Source organism: Mastigoproctus giganteus, chromosome 7 (assembly GCF_048544385.1).
Source record: "Mastigoproctus giganteus isolate SK-2022 chromosome 7, ASM4854438v1, whole genome shotgun sequence".
Lineage (NCBI taxonomy): Eukaryota > Metazoa > Arthropoda > Arachnida > Uropygi > Thelyphonidae > Mastigoproctus > Mastigoproctus giganteus.
Genome location: NC_143581.1, coordinates 163,550,531 through 163,574,932, shown reverse-complemented (window position 1 = coordinate 163,574,932; position 24,402 = coordinate 163,550,531). Strand labels below are relative to the sequence as shown.

Sequence of the window (24,402 nt, the reverse complement as noted above, 5' to 3'; positions counted from 1 at the left end):
GCGCTCACCTCTAACATCAACCTTTCACTGACCTTTGCAGTTTTGCCGTCGGGTCATTGTTTGACTATTTTGATGCCAGTCCTGGTACACTTTAACAATGGTGGCTCTCGAACACCCCACACCCCACCAGTTCAGCCGTTTGGGAAATTGAGGCACCATCTTGTTGAGCACCCACAATCTGTCCTTTATCAAAGTCTGATAAATCCTTCCTTTTACCCATCATGCTCGGAATTTTACTACCTACTGAACCACTGACACCTTATCTATGCTACATAGGTCGACTGAACTGCGCACACTCATACCTCACGTCGTCAACAGGTCGCATTTAGTTTTCATAGGTGTGGTCATAATTCAGTGATCACTCAGTGTATATACTGGTAGAGAAGTTTCTAGAAGGCTCACAATGTTTCTAGAGAACTCCGTCAGAAGTCCTAGAATATTTCAGAAACATCCCGGCCTTTCTTCCACACAACAATATAACATTCTGGAACATTTTCAGATGTTGTAGAAAGCTCCCGAATGCTTTAGAAATCTCCTGAATGTTCTAGAAAAGAAAAGTAGATAAAATAGATGGAAAAGATGATTAAACCAACTACAGGCCTTGGTTTTTGGTCATTAACCTATGATATTTGAAAACTGAGGGTGATGAGAACTATTTAAGCACAAATCTGAGTTTTCGAACATATATCCTATGAGAATCTGTTGAAATTATTTCAGGGAGGAAATCGATGCCAACCAGTGTTATTAGAAGGGATGGGCAAATGAAGCATGTAGTGTTTTTTTTTCTGATGTTGTATAAGCTTGCTTCGTTGCATCATTTTGCTACTACAAATACTTCACAATTCTATCCACTCTACAAACACACAACTAGGCCAACCTACTTCATTTTCCATCCCTACTATCTTCTAACTTCTCCACGTATGAAGTTGAAGAATTTTTTTATTCCAAGTAAATGGCTAATTTCAACGTTTGAAAAAAACAAGAGTCGCAGAAAATAAGTCTCACCTTGGGAAAGCTGCACATTTTCAATATCTTTTTCAAGAGCAAACAATTAAAATAATTAGGAGAATTAATAATAAATATGGAAATGCCACTGTCTGATAAAAAACAAAACTGAAATTACAAAGTAATCACGTGCTTATGTAATCAAGTAATCATGTCATATAAAGTACTCTGCAATAAAGTTAAACAGTCACTTAACAGTGGTATTAATTTCATATCAATAAATCTGGTAGGTCCATACAGGGGTGGATTGGGCCACTGGGAAATTTCCTTGTCTCCCCACAAGTAGCAAGACCAATTCATATCATCATTCTTCTCTTTCTTGGTGATCCCCTTCTACTTCTGACTCTTGTTTTCTCTCTCTCTCTCTCTCTCTCTCTGGGTAATTCAGAATTTTTTTTTTTTTTTTTTTAGGTGGTGCAGTATAAGCCTCAGGCTTTCCTTGCACCATATGGCTAATAATAATAATAATAATACCAGTCGACCAAAGAAAATGTACCATACTACAAGTACGAACCTGAGGCAGTACTAGAGACCCGAACCCACAAGTTGTACTGGGATCGCACCATAATAACGGATAAGACCATTCCGCACAACAGACCGGACATAACCCTTGTGTTCAAGATGGAAAAGGCTACCTACCTGATTGACATAGCAGTACCCAACACTAGGAATGTTCAGAAAACCCACAAGGAAAAAATTAGGAAGTACACGAACCTGAGACACGAGGCGAAGGAGATGTGGCATATGCAAGAAGTATCGACCATCCCGATCATCATGTCAACCACCGGTATGGTGCCAAAGACTCTACATAGCAGCCTAGCAACAATAGGTCTCCCAGAGAACACCTACAAGGAACTCCAGAAAGTCGCAATCCTGAACACCTGTAGGATAGTCAGAAATTTCCTCGACTAACAGTAACATCAGACATTACAACCACACTGTGTACTTGGTAGCAGTACCCGTCATGGAGTGGAATCCCCCAGTCAGGGAGAAATAATATAAGAGCAATAATAATAATATGATAATTATAAAATTATTAACTTTGTACCTTACATTATTCTTAAATTTATGTAAAAAATGCTGATAAAAAAGTATATATTTTATGGCTGTTTTGAATAATTTGATGCATCAAATGTTTGGTCATATTATGCTGATGTGCACAGTTTATTGTGTATTATGACAGTACAGGTGTTCACGGTCCTCTCATATGTTATGTAGACCTAAACCCAAAGCTGATATATTACCTTATAAATTACTCTGTAAAGAAATTAAAAAGAAAGATAAGTACTTTCAATCACACAGTTCTTGAAGCTGATTTCTAGTTCCAGTGCTTCAGCCTCCACTATACCCACCTTTGTATCTAGTTCTTCCAGCAGCAAATCATCCCTGTAATACATTAGCTCGTCAAGCCTTGCATATAGTCATATAGTCTTTTCTGGATTGCTGTTAAGTTAAACATATTTTACAGTTTTAATTTAGATTGGTCAATTTTTCTTTTTTATATTGTTAAAAAAAATAATAAAAAATAGCAGTTCTGCATTTCCAAATTATTTGAAACATTAATCTTTTTCCATTACTTCGTGTATTTGTCATTTGTAGTTTTGCGAAAGTTTGCTGACCCTAATTCCCATGACTGGTTAGGGTACCTGTAGTTTAAAAAAGTTGGGGACTCCCTTTAAGACATTTCCTCTCTGTGCATAAAAACATAGCATATATGAAAAACACTCAGAAAATTCATGGCAATCTTGAAGAAAAGTAAACTTTCCATAAAACCATAAAAAATACATAATTTTCAGAAATCAGAAAAACTAGCAGCTATGAATATATAAGTCTCATATATTCATAACTGGAATATGATCACTTGTTATGTGTTAAACTTTAACAAGTTTAACACATAACAAGTATGTGTTAAACTTGTTAAACCTGGAAGAAAATGCTGTATTTACATATGAAAATATGCAATATTTAGTGAACATACCCTGTGTACTTCGATATTTTTGCATGTGAAATTTTTTGGAACATTTTACATGCAGCAAATATATACTCAAAATAATATATAAGCAATTATTCATAACAGCACTAAAAAATCGTTTGCAGCATATATTTTAATATCATATAATAGTATTTACATATTACTATTACAAATAATATATCAAGTATCTAGGCAGAAAATTTTATCACAACCATATTGCATTTCATAATGAAAATAGTATTCTTGTGCAAAGAAAGAACAATCTGGTTACAAGACAAATGTATCATTAAAAAATAATAATGATAAAAAAAATCATCAAAATGCAATGCAATTTTCCCCATTATCTTACTGAAATTTAATTTCCTCCTTCTGTGGAGGGCACCAATACAAGGGCGGACTGAGAAAGAAATTCTTATTAAAGAATTTTTCTTGTGGCCCCTCTACAAATCAACAATTCCTTACCAAACAAAATTAATAAAAACTGAAATAACTGTTTCTTGCATTTTAAATTATAAAATAAAAGCAAGTAATAGAACAATATTATATGAAACAGTTACTGAACACTCTTACAGAATAAGAGCATAAATAAATACACCATTTGATATAGAGAAAAGAAAATAAAAAAAATCGGTAATGAACTGGTGCATAACATCAGTTATATACAGTATCAGTAATACAAGTACAGGTAACCCTCGTATAACACGGTAGTTTGGTTCCTACAAAATCTTGTGTAATGCAAAACCGTGTTATACAGGACTAAGAACCAGTACAAAAAAAGGGGGCGGGTATGTTCCAAAAACTAACAAAAATACGCCATTTTTTTAATAACTATCGGAAACTTAATTTTCATAGTAGTAATAACTTAATATTTTAACTTTATTTTTATAATAGTAGTAACTTAAATAATAATAACTGAACAAATGTCTTACTTTACAAACTGTGATACTTATATGTCAGATAATGTACGTTCATTAATTTTCTTCCTCTTCGTCACAGCTAAGCCCAATCTCTTCTGCAGCATCTAGATTTCGTGTATCTTCTGCTCTCTTTAAAAGTCACGAACTGCTCTCTTCGAAGTCACAATTATTTTTTTATGGTAACATTTAAAACAGTAAAAACGATAAGTAATTAATAACAAAGCAATTAATAAGCAATTAATAACACGATACGGAGCAATGAGTTTCTGAAAATGTATTTTGTTTTTTTATATGATTGAATATTTCATGGAAGGGAAAACACATTTCACCATAATAACGTTTTGTTTGTTTGTTATTTGGTTTTTAGGAGCATTAGCAACTAAGGCCATATTGCTCCGGGGATATGCGGTGGTCATTCCCTGGCCTTTCTGCATCCTCCGTATTTGGTGGTCACGGGCTCGAATCCCGGTCTAATCAAGAAGCGTGTGCTATGCACTGCTGCTCCTGCCCACCTGGCTACGGAGGCAGCCCCATAATAACGTGAAAACCCACAGAAATCCAGCTATCAGTACAATAGCAAATGCAAGAAGATCGAGTTTACCACCCGTTTATAGTTGATTACACGAACAGAAAAGACCAATAAACTAGAAAGTGCAAATTGTTTTTATTGTTTTATGGTAGTAACTTCCAGAAATGTGTTTTAGAAAAATATCACAAGGCAATAACGACTAGCGAGTCAACAGCAGGGATTCACAAAAACGAATAGAAACATTGAAAATTACATCTAACATAATAGCAGGGTTTACCCAGCACAAAAGTTCAAAAATACCGTGTTATGCAAGATTTCCAACAATTCTAAAATCGTGTTAGAGCAGAACCATGTTGTAGAAGAACCGTGTTATACAGGGGTTGCCTGTACATAAAATATCTTTTAGATGAAAGCGAAACTTATTTTGATTTAAATAAATGGCATCAACATATTACATACTTTTTCATAGAGATTTTATTAATACATTCTTCTCAATAATCATAAGCATATTTTTTTCACTGAACAGTTAGCACCCACTGGCTAACCACCCTTCAACCTACAGGCGAGTTCCCAGTAACTTTTATAATTAGTCCGCCCCTGCACTAATATTAGAGAGAGAGAGAGAGAGAGAGAGATTGATTATCCTACCTGTAGTAGTTTCATTTTATTTTGAAAAATGTTTGTTTTATAAATAATCCCAACATTTCTTTTTAAACTATCACTATCAACAAACTGCAATCTCTTTAAACAGAGGAAATATATACTTTACTTTTATTGTTTCTGGTCCCTGTAGATTCTAAAAATACTTCATCTTCTTATCTGCACATAAACAACTATAACCAATAGCATTTATTCTTTCCACAAGCTAAAATCTGTAACAGATAACAAATAATTTCCACCAGAACATACAATTTGTTACAATTCCATTATAACAGAAATGAAAATGTTCTGGTGCAACAAAAAAACTTTAACAAATATAACAATATCTGGAGCCATAATTTGTATACATCCTAATATAAATTTCACATTCACTTTCTGTAATATGCTATTTATTGAAAATGTGGGTGGAGAAAGGAAGAATGCATTTTGGATTTGTATGCTGGCCACCTACAAACTGGGCAACAGTGATTGTCTCTTGTAATCCACAGCATTATGCAGTTCAAGTGATAATTATGACCACATGGAAGGCCACATAGCATATCCCCATGTTGATAACTTTCTAAGCATATTGAACAATCATGGCATTTCAACATACCATGTGGCACAGTGGAATCTTGACTGACAAAGTTTATTGGCTTTTTAATTGGTCTAGACTGCTCTAAAGTGCATTCTTCTGCACATACACACTTGCCACTAGAATTTGTCAAATCATATTCTTCAGGTGATAGCATATGATTTTTATCAGAATATTTGGCACAACATTCTACTTCACATTTTGAATTATTATACTGAGATGATGTTTTCAACCCACAGCAAACATATTTTCCAGAATTTGAACTTGAACTGATATAAGTGAACTGGTTATCATCACTACTAGAATCTGCATTATCTGCAACATTAGCATGAAATGTAGCACTCTGCTTTTGTCTTTCTTTCTGTGTGTTTCCAGTTGCATTATTACAGTCACACCAACCTTGATATTTCCATACAGAAAGGTTTTTAATATAATCAGTGGGGATTACAGGCTGCAGCCAAAGATTTGGTACAGCCAATCTTTCTATCAGCAATTCAATACCCTCTTCCAAATCTAAATCTTGTACAGCAGATGGCCTTGTAAAAGTTGCCATTGGTCTGAAAAAATAATTCATTATGTAGCTATCCCAAATAGTAGACCACCAATCTGAAAACAAAGGAACTTCTTCCAACTGTGAATGCCTCCCCAGTTTTTTCAATGTCACACCTATTATAAGGCCATAAGATATAAACAATGCTACCAAGAGTGGATATGAATAACATTTCCAGTCACTCCTTAAGACAGATGCAAAGTTGGTTCCACTCATAAGTCTAACCAATTTTAAGCACACTTCTGTAGCAGTTCCCATAAAGGAAAACTGATAAAGTGCTAGAACAGTTAACCATAACAGAAATAATATACAATTGTATTTTACAAAACAAAATAAACAACCCACACAATACTTCCAGAGTCTTCCACATATTAAAAATATATCAAATGCAGCTAACATATTCACAATGAAAAGTGAAAAAAGAAACAAATCATTTACTTCTGGCCTTAATGACTTTAAGAATATTTCCATGCTTTTAAAATTTAGAGTCTCACCAGCTCTAGTTCCATAAAAAAGCCATTTTTCTGCAGTAATTACTAGATATACTGGAAGTTTTTGTGTATTCAAGAACTTTTTAAGACTATCAGAGTTTTCCTTAGTAACTTGAACTTTAGCAAAATTTACTCTACCTGTAAATCTCACAGCTAATGAAGAAAGAAAAAGGGGTGGCTCAGCTAGTGCAGTAAATATAACTACTCTTATATCTGGTTTCCAAGATGGATTTCCAACTGCTGTCCAGTCGTTTATATTCTGAAATGTAGGTAGACTTATTATGCGAAGTGATAACTGCTGACGGACCCACTGGAAGACAGAGTTACTCTTTGAAGGATATAAATAGCTAAAAGTCACTACATCTTCTTTAGCTCTGTAACCTCTGGGCAATGCAAGAATTATCCTATGTGTAGTCCATCCTTTACGGGCACACAGTCTAGAAATGATATTTATTATTAACAATGCATGAAATAATACAAAAACTGAAACAGTTCAGCAAAGGTAAAAAAAAAATCAAAGAAAAAATATTAAGAAAACATCTATTAGATAGTCTTAGTCACAAAGCTACAGGGCAAATATCCCTATTTAAACTTAATGGCAACAGGAAAACCAAAGCTCAATAAAAGCTTTCAGGAATATTAAGAGATTGATTAAGGTTAGAACTACATGGATATTAAAACTTTTTTCTAACTCTCTACTCTGATTTCTTAAACAACATTACTATAGTTCACTATTTCACAAGAAACAGTAGAATGCTAGTCATTTACTATTTAGTTAGAAGGATATTTCATAATGATATGAGAAAAACGTACTTATCTTACTCCTTTTCTGGCAGGCAGCTTATTCCCAGCCTTCCAGGATTCTGCCAAGTAGCTAAAACTGAATTTTACAGATGGATACACAAATTATCCAAATTGTTAAAAATGAAAATTTCTGATGAGGTCAGCATGGATGCATGGTAACATTAGAGGTGAGGTTTGCATAACACCATAAAAACTAGTGATGGGCTTAACTGAGAGGTTATAATCAATTCACTGGATTACACTCATCATTTGAATGATTAGTTGTTACTAATTATTCAGTTATAGAACAGCATTGCATTAAAATGTTGTTCTACATTTAAATTATATTTTAATAATGATTAAAACAAATCATTCAACTATTCAACTACACTAATATCATTCAAATGATTAGAAGTTACCAACTGCTAATCATTCAATTATGACATTTATTATTATATTATATTAATATCATATGAATGACTAGTAGTTACCAACTACTAATATCAACTGATTTACTTGATTGTACTCCTATCCTTAAAATAATGTAATTTTTAGACGATTTTTTTTTTTTTTTTGGAAAAATTTGTCAAACCATCCCAAATTTTATAAAATTGGACCAACAGAAATTCAGCAATTATTTCTTTCCAATAAAATTTTTAGTTATCTCTATATATAAATGGAATGCAAATTTACACACATCTATTCTACAACTGTCTTTCCTCAAGTTGAGGAAAGACAGTTGTAAAATAGATGTGTGTAAATTTGCCTTTAGCCAGCGGGTGGTTGATTGATGGAAGAAACTTTCATCTGTCGTGGAAGTTGACAGCTTAAATAAATTCAAGGCTGAACTAAACAAACTTTTGGAGTGAATGGATGGGTGAAATGGGAAGGTTCTTTTTTTTTTTTTTAAGTGAATAACATCTATGCTGGGGGTATCCTACACCATTCAGGCTGTCATGAAAAGTGAAACGTCTAACCACTGTTATATCTCCGAAACTAATAGACAATAGTATAAACAATTGAAACTTATTTTGTCAGGTATATAATGCCGTTGATGAATATGCAAGAAAAAATTTGAAATTTTGATATTTAATATCATTTTTTTCGAAAAAACTAAAAAGTTCACATTTTAGTCATTTGCCGTTGAGCCTTGGTTACTTTCACTCTCAATAGCTTTAAACTATGATAAACAGACATAAACAGTGACAAAAATTGTTCAGTAGGAAACATAGTTTTTACATCTATAAATAGTTTTGATGTAGCTCTTATGGTTCCCGAGTAATGGCGATCCAAAGTTCGGAGATTTGAAAAATTCGAGCATTTTCAAGTTTGTTTTCGCAATATTTTGAAAACTATAAATGTTAGACAAAAACAGTAAGCAACAAAATTGTTGCCCTTTGAGAGCTCTACAAGGATATATGACTAGATTTCAAATCGGGTTTTTAGTTTTCAAGAGTTGAACAACTCGTTAAAGTAACTACTTGGTTCAGTTACTTTGCATTTGTCAGGCAGTGCGGTTGTGTTTCATTTAGTTAAATTGTGATGATGCCAAAAGTTACATCAACTAAACATGTTCAAAGATTTTGACAAAATCACAAATCTAACGTTGAAAAGCAAGCACCAAAGTCGGCGGCGGAACGCAAGAGAGAGAGAGAGTTGCAAGCATAAATGCGAGCAATTATGACGAGGCTAGTAGGGCCAGACGTGTTCAAAGCCTAAGTGGATTTTTCTTATTTATTGATTTGAAATTATTGTTTTTCTAAAACTTTTGATTTAAATTTAGTAGTATAGCATTATTTTGTGATATTTCTGATTAATCTGGTGTATTTATTCTTTACTCGTCCTTGTAATTGCATAAAAGTATCGGTAAGGGTATCAAATCCACGTGTTACAAGTTACAACTCCGCTGAACGAGAAGTTTTTTTAGCAATATTTAGCCGCTTATTGAATATTTTTTACATCAAATTATTTTTTGTAAGTAGCTTATAGACCTAGTAAGGATCGTTAGTTGTTCTGAATCGAGACAGCGAGATTTGAAAGTTAATTACTACTTAAGTGTCCATAGATTACCGTTCGTAAATTAGCATTAGCATTAGCAGAGGCATTTGATGCAAGAAAGCAAGCTTATGCAGCATCAGCCAAAAAAAAAAAAAAAAAAACCCACTTCCACTTCACTCCTCTGTTCGTTCAAAATACCTGTCCAGCTGAGCCTTAAACTTATTTAGGCTATCAACCTCCACCACAAGGGATGGAAGTCTGTTCCACCAACCAACAACCCGCTGGCTAAAGGCAAATTTCCGCACATCTATCCTACATCTGTCTTTCCTCAATTTGAATTTATGCCCTCTCAGGTGATTTTTCTGAGCTAGAGGAAGAATCCCATCAGCATTGAGCATGCTTAAACCATTCAAGGCTTTATACACCTCTATCAGATCACCTCGCTGGTGCCTAGTCTCCAGACACTGTAATTTGCAAAACTTAAGCCTTTCTTCATAAGAGCACCCCTTTGTTCCATTCACTAATCTTGTTGCCCTTCTCTGTACTCGTTCCAGCAGCTCTACATCCTTCTTGAAATGAGGCCTCCAGACCTGTATACAGTACTCTAGGTGTGGCCTGACCATTGCCTTATACAATGGAATAATCACCTCCTTATCCCTGCTGGAAAAATTCCTGTATATCATTGACAATACTCCATGAGCTACTCTTGCAGCCCGTCTGCACTGCTCAGAGAACTTCATATCTGCCTGCACAACCACCCCCAAGTCCCTTTCATTCTCTACCACTGTCAGTGTAGTACCACAGAGTTGATACGTTGCTCTGGGGTTGCTGTTCCCCATGTGTAGTACTTTACATTTGTCAATGTTAAACTTCATTTGTCAATGTTAAACTTCATTTGCCACCTCTCAGCCCATCTGCTCAACCTTTCCAGATCCTGTTGCAGCAGCATAGTGTCAGTAGTGTCCTTGACAACCCTGCCAACCTTTGTATCGTCTGCAAACTTGGACATTAAGCTTGATATACCATCATCAATATCATTTATAAATACAGAAAACAATAATGGACCCAACACTGAGTCCTGAGGGACTTCACTAATAACATTAGTCCACGATGAGCAGTGTCCATTGATTACCACTCTCTGTCTTCTCCCCCTCAACCACCCCTTTATCCATAGCAGCAATTTGCCTCCAATGTCACACTGCTCCAATTTGTGTAGCAGTCTTCCATGTGCAACAGTATCAAAAGCCTTTCTAAGATCCAAGTATATAATATCAAAGTTATTCCCTGCATCCAGTTCTTTTGTGACTGCATCATAGTATCCAATCAAGTTAGTCAGGCAAGACTTCCCCTTAACAAAACCATGCTGTGTCTGAGCTATAACTGAAGTCTTGATCCTCCTTTGTGAATTGGGGTCACATTTGCACATTTCCAGTCTATGGGTACCTCCCCTGAGTCCAAGGAAGCTCTCATAATTATGGCTAAGGGTTTGCTTACTTCCTTTGCTGCCTCCTTTAATATAACTGGATATATCCCATCCACCCCGGGTGCCTTTCTTGTGTTTATCTTCAACAGTTTCTCCTCCACTTTACTCCCAGTTATTTCAAGATTCTGTAGCTTACTGCTAGAGTTGAATACACCTCTGGCATTCCCCTTGCTGAATAACTGTGTGAATGTCGATGCAAAATATTCATTTAGTTTGTTAGCTACCTGAGCAGGATCAGCAACAGTTGACCCATCAATATCAAGTGGACCAATCTGATTCATCCCCTTCCTTCTAGAGTTTACATAAGTAAAGAACTCTTTGCTGTTTTTCTTTGCATCCCTTGCCAAGGATTTCTCGTAATCTGCCTTCGCCAGCCTAACCTCCTTTGTAACTTGGTTGCATATCAACTTGTATCTATCATAGGCTTCTGTGTCATGTGTTAATTTGTAAGTATCCCATGCATTTTTCTTCTCTGCCATATGCCTCATTAGTTCATCTGACATCCATTTTGGCCTAAACCTTGAACAATATTTCTTAGTTGGTATGTAAAGCCTAGTAGCTTCCAAGATAAGTTCTTTGAATGCTTCCCATTTTGAATTTGCTGTTGGTAACATCATCAGTCGGTCCCACCGTATAGAATTTAAATACTGTCTCAGTCCATCGTAGTCGCCTTTACGAAAGCAATAACCCTTCCCTTTACCCCTAATGGTAGTTACCTCTTTGAGTAAATCCCACTTCAGCACACTGTGATCACTGACACCTAGTGGTTCATTTATCTGCAGATTCTTAATGCATGAAGAATCACTGCTGATAATCAAATCAAGAGTATTACTCCCTCTAGTTGCCTCCCGAACATGCTGATGTAGAAAACAATCATCCAATAAATCCACAAAAGCCCTGCTAGTGTGTGAGTAACCAGCCCCCAAATTCCAGTCAATATCTGGGAAATTAAAATCCCCCATTATAAGACTCTCTGATTTACTGGCCCACTCTATTTCCCTGTACAGTTCCTTATTATACTCATCAGAGTCATTAGGCCTATAGCACACTCCTACTCTCAATTTTGATCTCCCAATGCTTATGTCACACCAAACTGACTCAACACTGCACTCTCCAGCAATGTCGACTGGCTTCACTTCCTTGGTTTTTATGTGTTTCTTAACTAATAGCATAACCCCTCCCCCCTTCCTATCCTGTCTATCCTTTCTGTAGACGTTGTACTCCCCAAATTGCAGTTCTGCATCCCTTATATCTGTGTGACACCACGTCTCTGATATCCCAACAGTATCTGCCTTTGATGTTTTGAGCAATACCTCAAATTCATCAAATTTATTTACTAAATTCCTAGCATTGGTGTACACACAAGTATACCTGCACCTGTTTCTATTATATTCTATTATATTCTTAGCTACCCTAACACAACCCATGTGTTTACTTGTACCGCAATGGCTCCCAGCAGTCTCCCAGAATTCCCGCCTTTGTCTTTGTCATACGATCGTTATATATCGAACCTAGATAGCGTTAGTATAGTATACGTTATAATATTTTCAGAGATCGGTAAAATCTATTAAACTTGTTGAACTTCGTTGGCATTTAAATTGCACTTTAACTAAATATATTAATTAATACTTAAGTGTCCGTAGATTACCGTTCGTAACTTTCCCGCCTTTGTGATACGATAGTTAGCGTTAGTTGAACTTCGTTAGCAGTTAAATTGTACTTTTAAATAAATACATATAACGACTTAGAATACAAACGTAATATAATTAATTATATTTAACATAATTAATAACATAACATAATTAATTATAATTAACTAATTAATTAATAGAATCATGACTCAGACAAGAGCAGCAAAGCAAAAGGCTCAAGCTAATGGAAGTGCTGTGGCTCAGAGTAGAACTGAGGGGGGCAGTTGTCCTCTGACTCACAGCCTTATAAAATGCACTGTTTGCTTGATGTTTGCAGAGCAATCGGGTACGGGACATGATACTGCCATGGGGGATGTCTTTGTGTGTGCGCGATGCAAGGAGTGTATCGATATCAGGCAACAACTCAGCGTTCTTGTGGGCCTATATGAGAGCTTGAAGGACAGGGTGGATGCCCTCGAAGAAACTAAAATGAGGGGCCCATCAAGCTCTCAGCTGCCCACATCAACGCCAGAGCTTGCACTTGGGCATCGCGTGACACAGAGGCAACCCCCAAGGCAGAATGCGCTGGTCCCGAAGGAACTAGTAGTTGTTGGTGACTCTATTGTCAGGGAAACGGGGAACATGCTTTGTAAAAAGGATAGGTGGAACAGGACCAGGGTATGTCTGCCAGGGGCAAAGGTTGATGACGTTGTAGAGCGAATATCATCTTTTAAGGGCACAAAAGGTGATATAGTTGTACACGTTGGCACTAATGATATTAAGAGTAGGAGACCGGCAGAATTACTTAACAAGTACAGGTCACTGTTGAACAAAAGCCGAGAATTAGGGTTGAATTTGAAAGTGTCTGCAATTCTGCCCAGACACGATAGGAGGGAGTATATGTTGAGAGCCTTGTCGATCAATTCGGCCCTGGAAAGATTGTGCAAGGCTCAAGGGGTAGAAATTTTTTCAGCCTGGACTGTACTTGTTAACAGGAGAGATTGCCTCTACAGGGATGGGATACACTTAAATAGAAAGGGTGCAAGAATATTTGCTGATGCTATCGAGGCAGTGTTAGGTGGGTCGGAAAACTGCTAGCTTGGGGGGAGACAAAGACCAATAGATTGACAGTAGCCACTGGCAGAGGTGAAAGAGATTCTTGCACTGCTTCTATTAGAATGAGCAGAAGCCTGAAAAACAAGATGCATGATATTTCAGAGACTGCTGGGAGCCATTGCGGTACAAGTAAACACATGGGTTGTGTTAGGGTAGCTAAGAATAGAAACAGGTGCAGGTATACTTGCGTGTACACCAATGCTAGGAGTTTGGTAAATAAATTTGATGAATTTGAGGTATTGCTCAAAACATCAAAGGCAGATATTGTTGGGATATCAGAGACGTGGTGTCACACAGATATAAGGGATGCAGAACTGGAATTTGGGGAGTAAAACGTCTACAGAAAGGATAGACAGGATAGGAAGGGGAGAGGGGTTATGCTATTAGTTAAGAAACACATAAAAACCAAGGAAGTGAAGCCAGTCGACATCGCTGGACAGTGCAGTGTTGAGTCAGTTTGGTGTGACATAAGCATTGGGAGATCAAAATTGAGAGTAGGAGTGTGCTATAGGCCTAATGACTCTGATGAGTATAATAAGAAACTGTAAAGTTTCTTATTATACTCATCAGAGTGGGCCAGTAAATCAGAGAGTCTTATAATGGGGGATTTTAATTTCCCAGATATTGACTGGAATTTGGGGGCTGGTCACTCACACACTAGCAAGGCTTTTGTGGATTTATTGGATGATTGTTTTATACATCAGCATGTTCGGGAGGCAACTAGAGGCAGTAATACTCTTGATTTGATTATCAGCAGTGATTCTTCATGCATTAAGAATCTGCAGATAAATGAACCACTAGGTGTCAGTGATCACAGTGTGCTGAAGTGGGATTTACTCAAAGAGGTAACTACCATTAGGGGTAAAGGGAAGGGTTACTGCTTCCGTAAAGGCGACTACGATGGACTGAGACAGTATTTAAATTCTATACAGTGGGACCAACTGATGATGTTACCAACAGCAAATTCAAAATGGGAAGCATTCAAAGAATTAATCTTGGAAGCTACTAGGCTTTACATACCAACTAAGAAATATTGTTCAAGGTTTAGGCCAAAATGGATGTCAGATGAACTAATGAGGCATATGGCAGAGAAGAAAAATGCATGGGATACTTACAAATTAACACATGACACAGAAGCCTATGATAGATACAAGTTGATATGCAACCAAGTTACAAAGGAGGTTAGGCAGGCGAAGGCAGATTACGAGAAATCCTTGGCAAGGGATGCAAAGAAAAACAGCAAAGAGTTCTTTACTTATGTAAACTCTAGAAGGAAGGGGACGAATCAGATTGGTCCACTTGATATTGATGGGTCAACTGTTGATGACCCTGCTCAGGTAGCTAACAAACTAAATGAATATTTTGCATCGACATTCACACATGAGGAGTTATTCAGCGAGGGGAATGCCAGAGGTGTATTCAACTCTAGCAGTAAGCTACAGAATCTTGAAATAACTGGGAGTAAAGTGGAGGAGAAACTGTTGAAGATAAACACAAGAAAGGCACCCGGGGTGGATGGGATCTATCCAGTTATATTAAAGGAGGCAGCAAAGGAAGTAAGCAAACCCTTAGCCATAATTATGAGAGCTTCCTTGGACTCAGGGGAGGTACCCATAGACTGGAAATGTGCAAATGTGATCCCAATTCACAAAGGAGGATCAAAGGCTGACACAAGTAATTATAGACCTGTGAGCTTAACTTCTGTTCCAGGAAAGTTAATGGAGGCACTGGTTAAAGAAGCACTGCAGGATCATTTAGACAAGACTTCAGTTATAGCTCGGACACAGCATGGTTTTGTTAAGGGGAAGTCTTGTCTGACCAATTTGATTGGATATTATGATGCAGTCACAAAAGAACTGGATGCAGGGAATAGCTTTTGATACTGTTGCACATGGAAGACTGCTACACAAATTGGAGCAGTGTGGCATTGGAGGCAAATTGCTGCTATGGATAAAGGGGTGGTTGAGGGGGAGAAGACAGAGAGTGGTAATCAATGGACACTGCTCATCGTGGACTAATGTTATTAGTGGAGTCCCTCAGGGCTCAGTGTTGGGTCCATTATTGTTTTCTGCATTTATAAATGATATTGATGATGGTATATCAAGCTTAATGTCCAAGTTTGCAGACGATACAAAGATTGGCAGGGTTGTCAAGGACACTACTGACACTATGCTGCTGCAACAGGATCTGGAAAGGTTGAGCAGATGGGCTGAGAGGTGGCAAATGAAGTTTAACATTGACAAATGTAAAGTACTACACATGGGAAACAGCAACCCCAGAGCAACGTATCAACTCTGTGGTACTACACTGACAGTGGTAGAGAATGAAAGGGACTTGGGGATGGTTGTGCAGGCAGATATGAAGTTCTCTGAGCAGTGCAGACGGGCTGCAAGAGTAGCTCATGGAGTATTGTCAATGATATACAGGAATTTTTCCAGCAGGGATAAGGAGGTGATTATTCCATTGTATAAGGCAATGGTCAGGCCACACCTAGAGTACTGTATACAGGTCTGGAGGCCTCATTTCAAGAAGGATGTAGAGCTGCTGGAACAAGTACAGAGAAGGGCAACAAGATTAGTGAATGGAACAAAGGGGTGCTCTTACGAAGAAAGGCTTAAGTTTTGCAAATTACAGTGTCTGGAGACTAGGCACCAGCGAGGTGATCTGATAGAGGTGTATAAAGCCTTGAATGGTTTCAGCATGCTCAATGCTGATGGGATTCTTCCTCTAGCTCAGAATAATCACCTGAGAGGGCATAAATTCAAATTGAGGAAGGACAGATGTAGGATAGACGTGCGGAAATTTGCCTTTAGCCAGCGGGTGGTTGGTTGGTGGAACAGACTTCCATCCTTTGTAGTGGAGGTTGATAGCCTAAATAAGTTTAAGACTCAGCTGGACAGGTATTTTGAACGAACAGAGGTGTGAAGTGGAAGTGGGTTTTTTTTTTTTTTTTTTGGCTGATGCTGCATAAGCTTGCTTTCTTGCATCAAATGCCTCTACTAATGCTAATGCTAATGCAATTTAAATGAGAGGCAGATGTCCAGCCATCAACATCAAAAAGAACAGTGCAATCAGCGAAGGAAGATCATCAAAAATGTTATAAGTTAGCTTCAAAAGAATTTGAAAGAATGTTTTTGAACAACTCGTTCGGATACGTCTGCAGTGTTTGCGACAGACTGTGGTTTCGGAATTATTTGAGATTACCAAAGCTAAACCATATAAAAACTCTTAACGAATTTCCAGAAGCAGAGAACGTGGCATCATTTATGCTTTTCAATACATGCTTCCCAAGCTTAGAATCAGGAAATGGACCGTCATTATCCAAGTCCAATGGCTTCATATATCATCCGTTTCCATCAAATTTATCGCTGCTCGATTGTATAAGCAAAGAGTTAGTTTCGGCTAGATTGCCATTCATGCAGATTCGACGTTTGCGATATGAAACTGGCAGTCATGGTATCATCAGACAAGTCATAAATGTTCCAGTCGATGTAATAATATGGTTAGAGAGTTTCCTCGTGCTTTAGATGACGATTATGCATTAGCATTAGTAGAGGCATTTGATGCAAAAAGCAAGCTTATGCAGCATCAGCCAAAAAAAAAAAAAAAATAATAAAAAATAACCACTTCCACTTCAACCCTCTGTTCTTTCGAAATACCTGTCCAGCTGAGCCTTAAACTTATTTAGGCTACCAACATCCACGACAAGGGATGGAAGTCTGTTCCACCAACCAACCACCCGCTGGCTAAAGGCAAATTTCCGTACGTCTATCCTACATCTGTCTTTCCTCAATTTGAATTTATGCCCTCTCAGGTGATTATTCTGAGCAAGAGGAAGAATCCCATCAGCAATGAGCATGCTCAAACCATTCAAGGCTTTATACACCTCTATCAGATCACCTCGCCAGTGCCTAGTCTCCAGACACTGTAATTTGCAAAACTGAAGCCTTTCTTCATAAGATCACCCCTTTGTTCCATTCACTAATTTGTTGCCCTTCTCTGTACTCGTTCCAGCAGCTCTACATCCTTCTTGAAATGAGGCCTCCAGGCCTGTATACAGTATTCTAGATGTGGCCTGACCATTGCCTTATACAAGGGAATAATCACCTCCTTATCCCTGCTAGAAAAATTCCTATATATCATCGACAATACACCATGAGCTACTCTTGCAGCCCGTCTGCACTGCTCAGAGAACTTCATATCTGCCTGCACAACCATCCCCAGGTCCCTTTCATTCTCTTCCACTGTCAGTGTAGTACCACAGAGTTGATACATTGCTCTGGGGTTACTGTTTCCCATGTGTAGTACATTTGTCAATGTTAAACTTCATTTGCCACATCTCAGCCTATCTGCTCAACCTTTCCAGATCCTGTTGCAGCAGCATAGTGTCAGTAGTGTCCTTGACAACCCTGCCAACCTTCGTATCGTCTGCAAACTTGGACATTAAGCTTGATATACCATCATCAATATCATTTATAAATACAGAAAACAATAATGGACCCAATACTGAACCCTGAGGGACTCCACTAATAACATTAGTCCACGATGAGCAGTGTCCATTGATTACCACTCTGTCTTCTCCCCCACAACCACCCCTTTATCCATAGCAGCAATTTGCCTCCAATGCCACACTGCTCCAATTTGTGCAGCAGTCTTCCATGTGTAACAGTATCAAAAGCCTTTCTAAGATCCAAGTATATAATATCAAAGTTATTCCCTGCATCCAGTTCTTTTGTGACTGCATCATAGTATCCAATCAAATTGGTCAGGCAAGACTTCCCCTTAACAAAACCATGCTGTGTCTCACCTATAACTGAAGTCTTGTCTAGATGATCCTGCAGTGCTTCTTTAACCAGTGCCTCCATTAATTTTCCGGGAACAGAAGTTAAACTAACAGGTCTATAATTACTTGTGTCGCCCTTTGATCCTCCTTTGTGAATTGGGGTCACATTTGCACATCTCCAGTCCATGGGTACTTCCCCTGAGTCCAAGGAAGCTCTCATAATTATGGCTAAGGGTTTGCTTACTTCCTTTGCTGCCTCCTTTAATATAACTGGATAGATCCCATCCACCCCAGGTGCCTTTCTTGTATTTATCTTCAACAATTTCTCCTCCACTTTACTCTCAGTTATTACAAGATTCTCTAGCTTACTGCCAGAGTTGAATACACCTCTGGCATTCCCCGCGCTGAATAACTCCTCATGTGTGAATGTCGATGCAAAATATTCATTAATTTTTTTAGCTACCTGAGCAGGATCATCAACAGTTGACCCATCGATATCAAGTGGACCAATCTGATCCATCCTCTTCCTTCTAGAGTTTACATAAGTAAAGAACTCTTTGCTGTTTTTCTTTGCATCCCTTGCCGAAGATTTCTTGTAATCTGCCTTCGTCTGCCTAACCTCCTTTGTAACTTGGTTACAGATCAACTTGTATCTATCATAGGCTTCTGTGTCACGTGTCAATTTGTATGTATCCCATGCATTTTTCTTCTCTGCCATACGTCTCATTAGTTCATCTGACATCCACTTAGGCCTTGAACAATATTTCTTAATTGGTATGTAAAGCCTAGTAGCTTCCAAGATAAGTTCTTTGAATGCTTCCCATTTTGAATTTGCTGTTGGTAACATCATCAGTTGGTCCCACTGTATAGAATTTAAATACTGTCTCAGTCCATCGTAGTCGCCTTTACGAAAGCAATAACCCTTCCCTTTACCCCTAATGGTAGTTACCTCTTTGAGTAAATCCCACTTCAGCACACTGTGATCACTGCCACCTAGTGGTTCATTTACCTGCAGATTCTTAATGCATGAAGAATCACTACTGATAATCAAATCAAGAGTATTACTCCCTCTAGTTGCCTCCCGAACATGCTGATGTATAAAACAATCATCCAATAAATCCACAAAAGCCTTGCTAGTGTGTGAGTGACCAGCCCCCAAATTCCAGTCAATATCTGGGAAATTAAAATCCCCTATTATAAGACTCTCTGATTTACTGGCCCACTCTGATGAGTATAATAAGAAACTTTACAGTTTCTTATTATACTCATCAGAGTCATTAGGCCTATAGCACACTCCTACTCTCAATTTTGATCTCCCAATGCTTATGTCACACCAAACTGACTCGACACTGCACTGTCCAGCAATGTCGACTGGCTTCACTTCCTTGGTTAAAACAAAAGAAAGCTAAGAGAAAAAAACTCACCTCACATATTCTACTATTTGATGTCATGCAACATGCAGCTGAGAAAGAATTAATGACAGATATATACAGTAGAGTGTCGAAAATCCAAGCATCAATAATCCAAAGGAGCCGCGAGCATTTATCTTTTTTTATGCAGGTGCCATAAAATAATTGCAGTAATTGCCAGTTATTTTGATCACATTTGCTAATTGAATTTTGATTCTATTAAACGGCAATTCTATTAAGCGAAAATTGGAGGAATATTCCATAGGCTATAAAAATGAAGAAAAAGCACAAATTTACGCCTCTTTTTTCCTTACAAAATTAAATGATACATTAAAATCAGAAGAATCCACAGGTTAGCAAAATAAAAATACATTTATGCTTACATAGAGAGCTTAATCAATATACATAAATACTAACAAAATATAACACTTTGTAATCTGATATTTCTGTCCAATGACCTTTTTTTTTGGGTTGTAAAATCTAATACGGTAAAAAAAGATAAGCGTCAGTCAATAACAAATGATGACACGTAGAAATTGCAACTAACATGATACGCACAAGTGAGATACGGAGTAAAAAGATTCTGAACAGAGTTTTTACAGAATTTTATTTTACCATACTGTACTTTTCTTCATCTTTTAAAAGGAAGCAGAAATTTTTAACAATTGAATCAAAGATTCAGATTTTAAACAGACTTTCAAAGGGAGAAAGTGGAACTTTGTTATCAAAATTTTACAAGATTGGAAAGTCAACCATAACAGACATTAGCATATGATGCAAGAAAGCAAGCTTATACAGCATCAGCCAAAAAAAAAACAACCCCTTCCCATACATTCACTCCAAATGTTTGTCTAGTTCTGAATTGAGTTTATTTAAGCTATCAACTTCTACGACAGATGGAAGTTTGTTCCAGCAATCAACCACCCACTGGCTAAAGGTAAACTTCCGCACATCTATTCTATAACTGTTTTTTCCTCAGTTCAAATCTATGCCTCCTCAAGGTTTGTAATCTGAGCTAGAGGAAGAATCCCATCAGCATTGAGCCTACTCAATCCATTCAAGGCCTTATACACTTCAATCAGATCACTTCACCGGTGCCTAGTCTCCAGACACTCTAATTTGCAAAACTTAGGACTTTCTTTGAAAGAGCAACCCTTTGTTCTATTCACTAATCTTATTGCCCTTCTCTGTACTTGTTCCAGCAGCTCTACATTTTTCCTAAAATGAGGCCTCCAGACCTGTATATGGTACTCAAGGTGTGGCCTGACCACTGCCTTATACAAGGGAATAATTATAGCCTTTTCCCTTCTAGAAAAAACCTGTTTATCATTGACAAGACACCATGAGCTACTCTTGCAGACCATCTACCCTGCTCAGAAAACTTCATATCTGACTGCACAATTACCCAAGGTCCTTTTCATTCTCTACCACACAGTTGATACATTACTTACTCTAGGGTTACTGCTACCCATATGCAGTACTTTACATTTGTAAATGTTAAACCTCAGTTGCCACCTCTCAGCCCATCTGCTCAACTTTTCCAGGTCCTGTTGCAGTAGCATACTGTCCCTGCCAACCTTCGTATCATCCGCAAACTTAGACATTAAGCCTGATATACCATCATCAATATCATTATCATTGGGTTGACCACCAGGTGTCGCTTGGTCAAGCCAGACTTCTGTAGCTGCAGCAAACCAATAAGATTTAATCGAAATTTTATCGTATTTTTGATTGGTTAGAGTATTAATTTGTGTTTTACAAATAGATTAAATAGACTTAGTGCCATTCATTAGCTTATTTTTTAAATTTAGCTATTGATTTTGTAAGTTACAACTCGCTACTCCTACCGCTATCGTAGCGGTGTTTTTGAGCGGAATATTGTAGCATAACCAGTAGCTCAGAAGAATAGTAGGGTTTAAAATTTAATAAAAAAGGATTTTGATGGGTTTAATCACCTTTTGGGCATATATCTGTTGTATTTTATTAGTTAACGGATTAATTTGTGTTTTACAAATATATTATATAGGCTTAGTAATGTTCATTAGCGTATTTTTTTAAATTTACCTAGTGACTTTGTAAGTTACAGCTCGCTACTCTTACTGCTATCGTATTGGTGTTTTGGCTAGAATATTGTAGCGTAATCAGTAGCATAGAAGAAGATTAGGGTTTTAATTGTAATAAATAAGTATTTTGAAGGTTTTAGTAGTCGGGCATATATGTTTTGTATTTAGTTAAGGATATAGCTAATTTAGCATTGTGATCGTTACGGTATAGTGTAACTTGATAATGTATATCTTGAATTTTAAAGCTAAAGTATAATGTAAAACTATATAGAGGAATATGTATTACTGCATTAGCTTAATATAATATTGTATAGTCAAGTATATTATAGTACATTAATGAATAAAATTTATTAACCTTATTAATTTTCATTGTTAATTAATTAAATCATATTTAAACAAACCATGCCCAAGACTAGAGCAGCAAAGCAACATGCACAAAGTAGTGAGAGTGCTGTGTGGCTTGGGGGAGAAGCGGAGGGGGTGATTCTCCAACGCATCATAGCCTAAAGAAATGTGCAACTTTTGAAATGTTTGCAAGAGGATCTGGAAAAGTTGATGGGGTCGAGAGGTCACAACTGAAATTTTAACATTGATGTTGCCAAGGGGGGGGGGGGAATGTCTGTGTGTGCTCGATGTAAGCAGTGTGAAGAAGTTAGGCGCCGTTGTTATGGGCCTTTATAAGAGCTTGAAAGACAGGATAGATGCCCTCGAAGGACTTTTACTGGAGGACCCATCAAGCTCTCAGCTGCACACATCAATGCCAGAAATTGCACTTGATCATCAGGCAACACAGCGGAAACCATCAGGGCAGAATGCGCTGGCCACACAGGAGCTAATTATTGTCAGTGATCCTATTGTCAGGGAGACGGGAAATATATTGTGCAAAAAGGATAGGCAGATTAGGACCAGGGTATGTCTGCCAGGGACAAAAGTTGATGATGTTGTAGAAAAAATATCATCTTTTAAGGGGACAAAAGGTGATGCTGTACACGTTGGCACAAATGACATTAAGAGTAGGAGATCTATGGACTTATAGAAAGGGTGCAAGAATATTTGCCAATGCTATCGAGGCAGCGTTAGTTGGGTCGGAAAACAGCTACCTTGCAGAGATACAAGGACTAATAGATTAACAGTAGCCACTGGCAGAGGTGAAAGTGATTCTTGCACTGCTTCTACTGGAATGAGCAGCAGCCTGGAAAACAAGATGCAGGGTATTTCAGAGACTGCTGGGAGTCATTGAGGTACAAGTAAACACATGGGTTGCGTTAGGGTAGCTAAGAATAGGAACAGGTGCATGTATACTTGCATGTACACCAATGCTAGGAGTTTGGTAAATAAATTTGATGAATTTGTGGTATTGCTCAAAACATCAAAGGCAGATATTGTTGCGATATCAGAGACGTGGTGTCACACAGATATAAGGAATGCAGAACTGAAATTCGGGGAGTACAATGTGTACAGAAAGGATAGACAGGATAGGAAGGGAGGAGAGGTTATGCTATTAGTTAAGAAACACAAAATCCAAGGAAGCAAAGCCAGTTGACATCGCTGGACAGTGCAGTGTCGAGTCAGTTTGGTGTGACATAAGCATAAGGAGATCAAAATTGAGAGTAGGAGTGTGTTATACGCCTTATGACTCTAATGAGTATAATAAGAAACTGTACAGGGAGATAGAGTGGGCCAGTAAATCAGAGAGACTTATAATTGGGGATTTTAATTTCCCAGATATTGACTGGAATTTGGGGGCTGGTCACACTAGCAAGGCTTTTGTGGATTTATTGGTTGATTGTTTTCTACATGAGCATGTTCGGGAGGCAACTAGAGGGAGTAATACTCTTGATTTGATTATCAGTAGTGATTCTTCATGCATTAAGAATCTGCAGGTAAATGAACCACTAGGTGGCAGTGATCACAGTATGCTGAAGTGGGATTTACTCAAAGAGGTTACTACCATCAGGGGAAAGGGAAGGGTTTTTGCTTTCGTAAAGGCGACTATGATGGTCTGAGACAGTATTTAAATTCTATACGGTGTGACAAACTAATGATGTTACCAACAGCAAATTCAAAATGGGAAGCATTCAAAGAATTTATCTTGGAAACTACTAGGCTTTACATACCAACTAAGAAATATTGTTCAAGGTTTAGGCCTAAATGGATGTCAGATGAACTAATGAGACATATGGCAGAGAAGAAAAAATACATGGGATACATATAAATTAACACGTGACACAAAAGCCTATGATAGATATAAGCTGGTCTGTAACCAAGTCACAAAGGAGATTAGGCAGGCAAAGGCAGATTACGACAAATCCTTGGCAAAGGATGCAAAGAAAAACAGAAAAGAGTTCTTTACCTATGTAAACTCTAGAAGGAAAGGGATGGATCAGATTGGTCCACTGGATATTGATGGTTCACCTGTTGATGATCCTGCTCAGGTG

At 37.6% G+C, this 24,402-nt stretch overlaps 1 protein-coding gene across 3 annotated transcripts in view; it reads right to left on the bottom strand.

Annotated features, from left to right (window-relative positions):
- Nucleotides 1-3,100: 3,100 nt before the first annotated feature.
- The window catches only part of LOC150083307 (E3 ubiquitin-protein ligase RNF103-like), a 111,343-nt gene continuing 90,041 nt past the window's right edge, over nucleotides 3,101-24,402 (bottom strand). For all 3 annotated transcript variants that reach the window (XM_090377961.1, XM_090377962.1, XM_090377963.1), the window contains one exon: nucleotides 3,101-7,135. In XM_090377961.1, coding sequence (XP_090234087.1) covers nucleotides 5,473-7,135 — 1,663 coding nt within the window. In that variant the 3' untranslated portion in view covers nucleotides 3,101-5,472. The remainder of the gene's footprint in view (nucleotides 7,136-24,402) is intronic.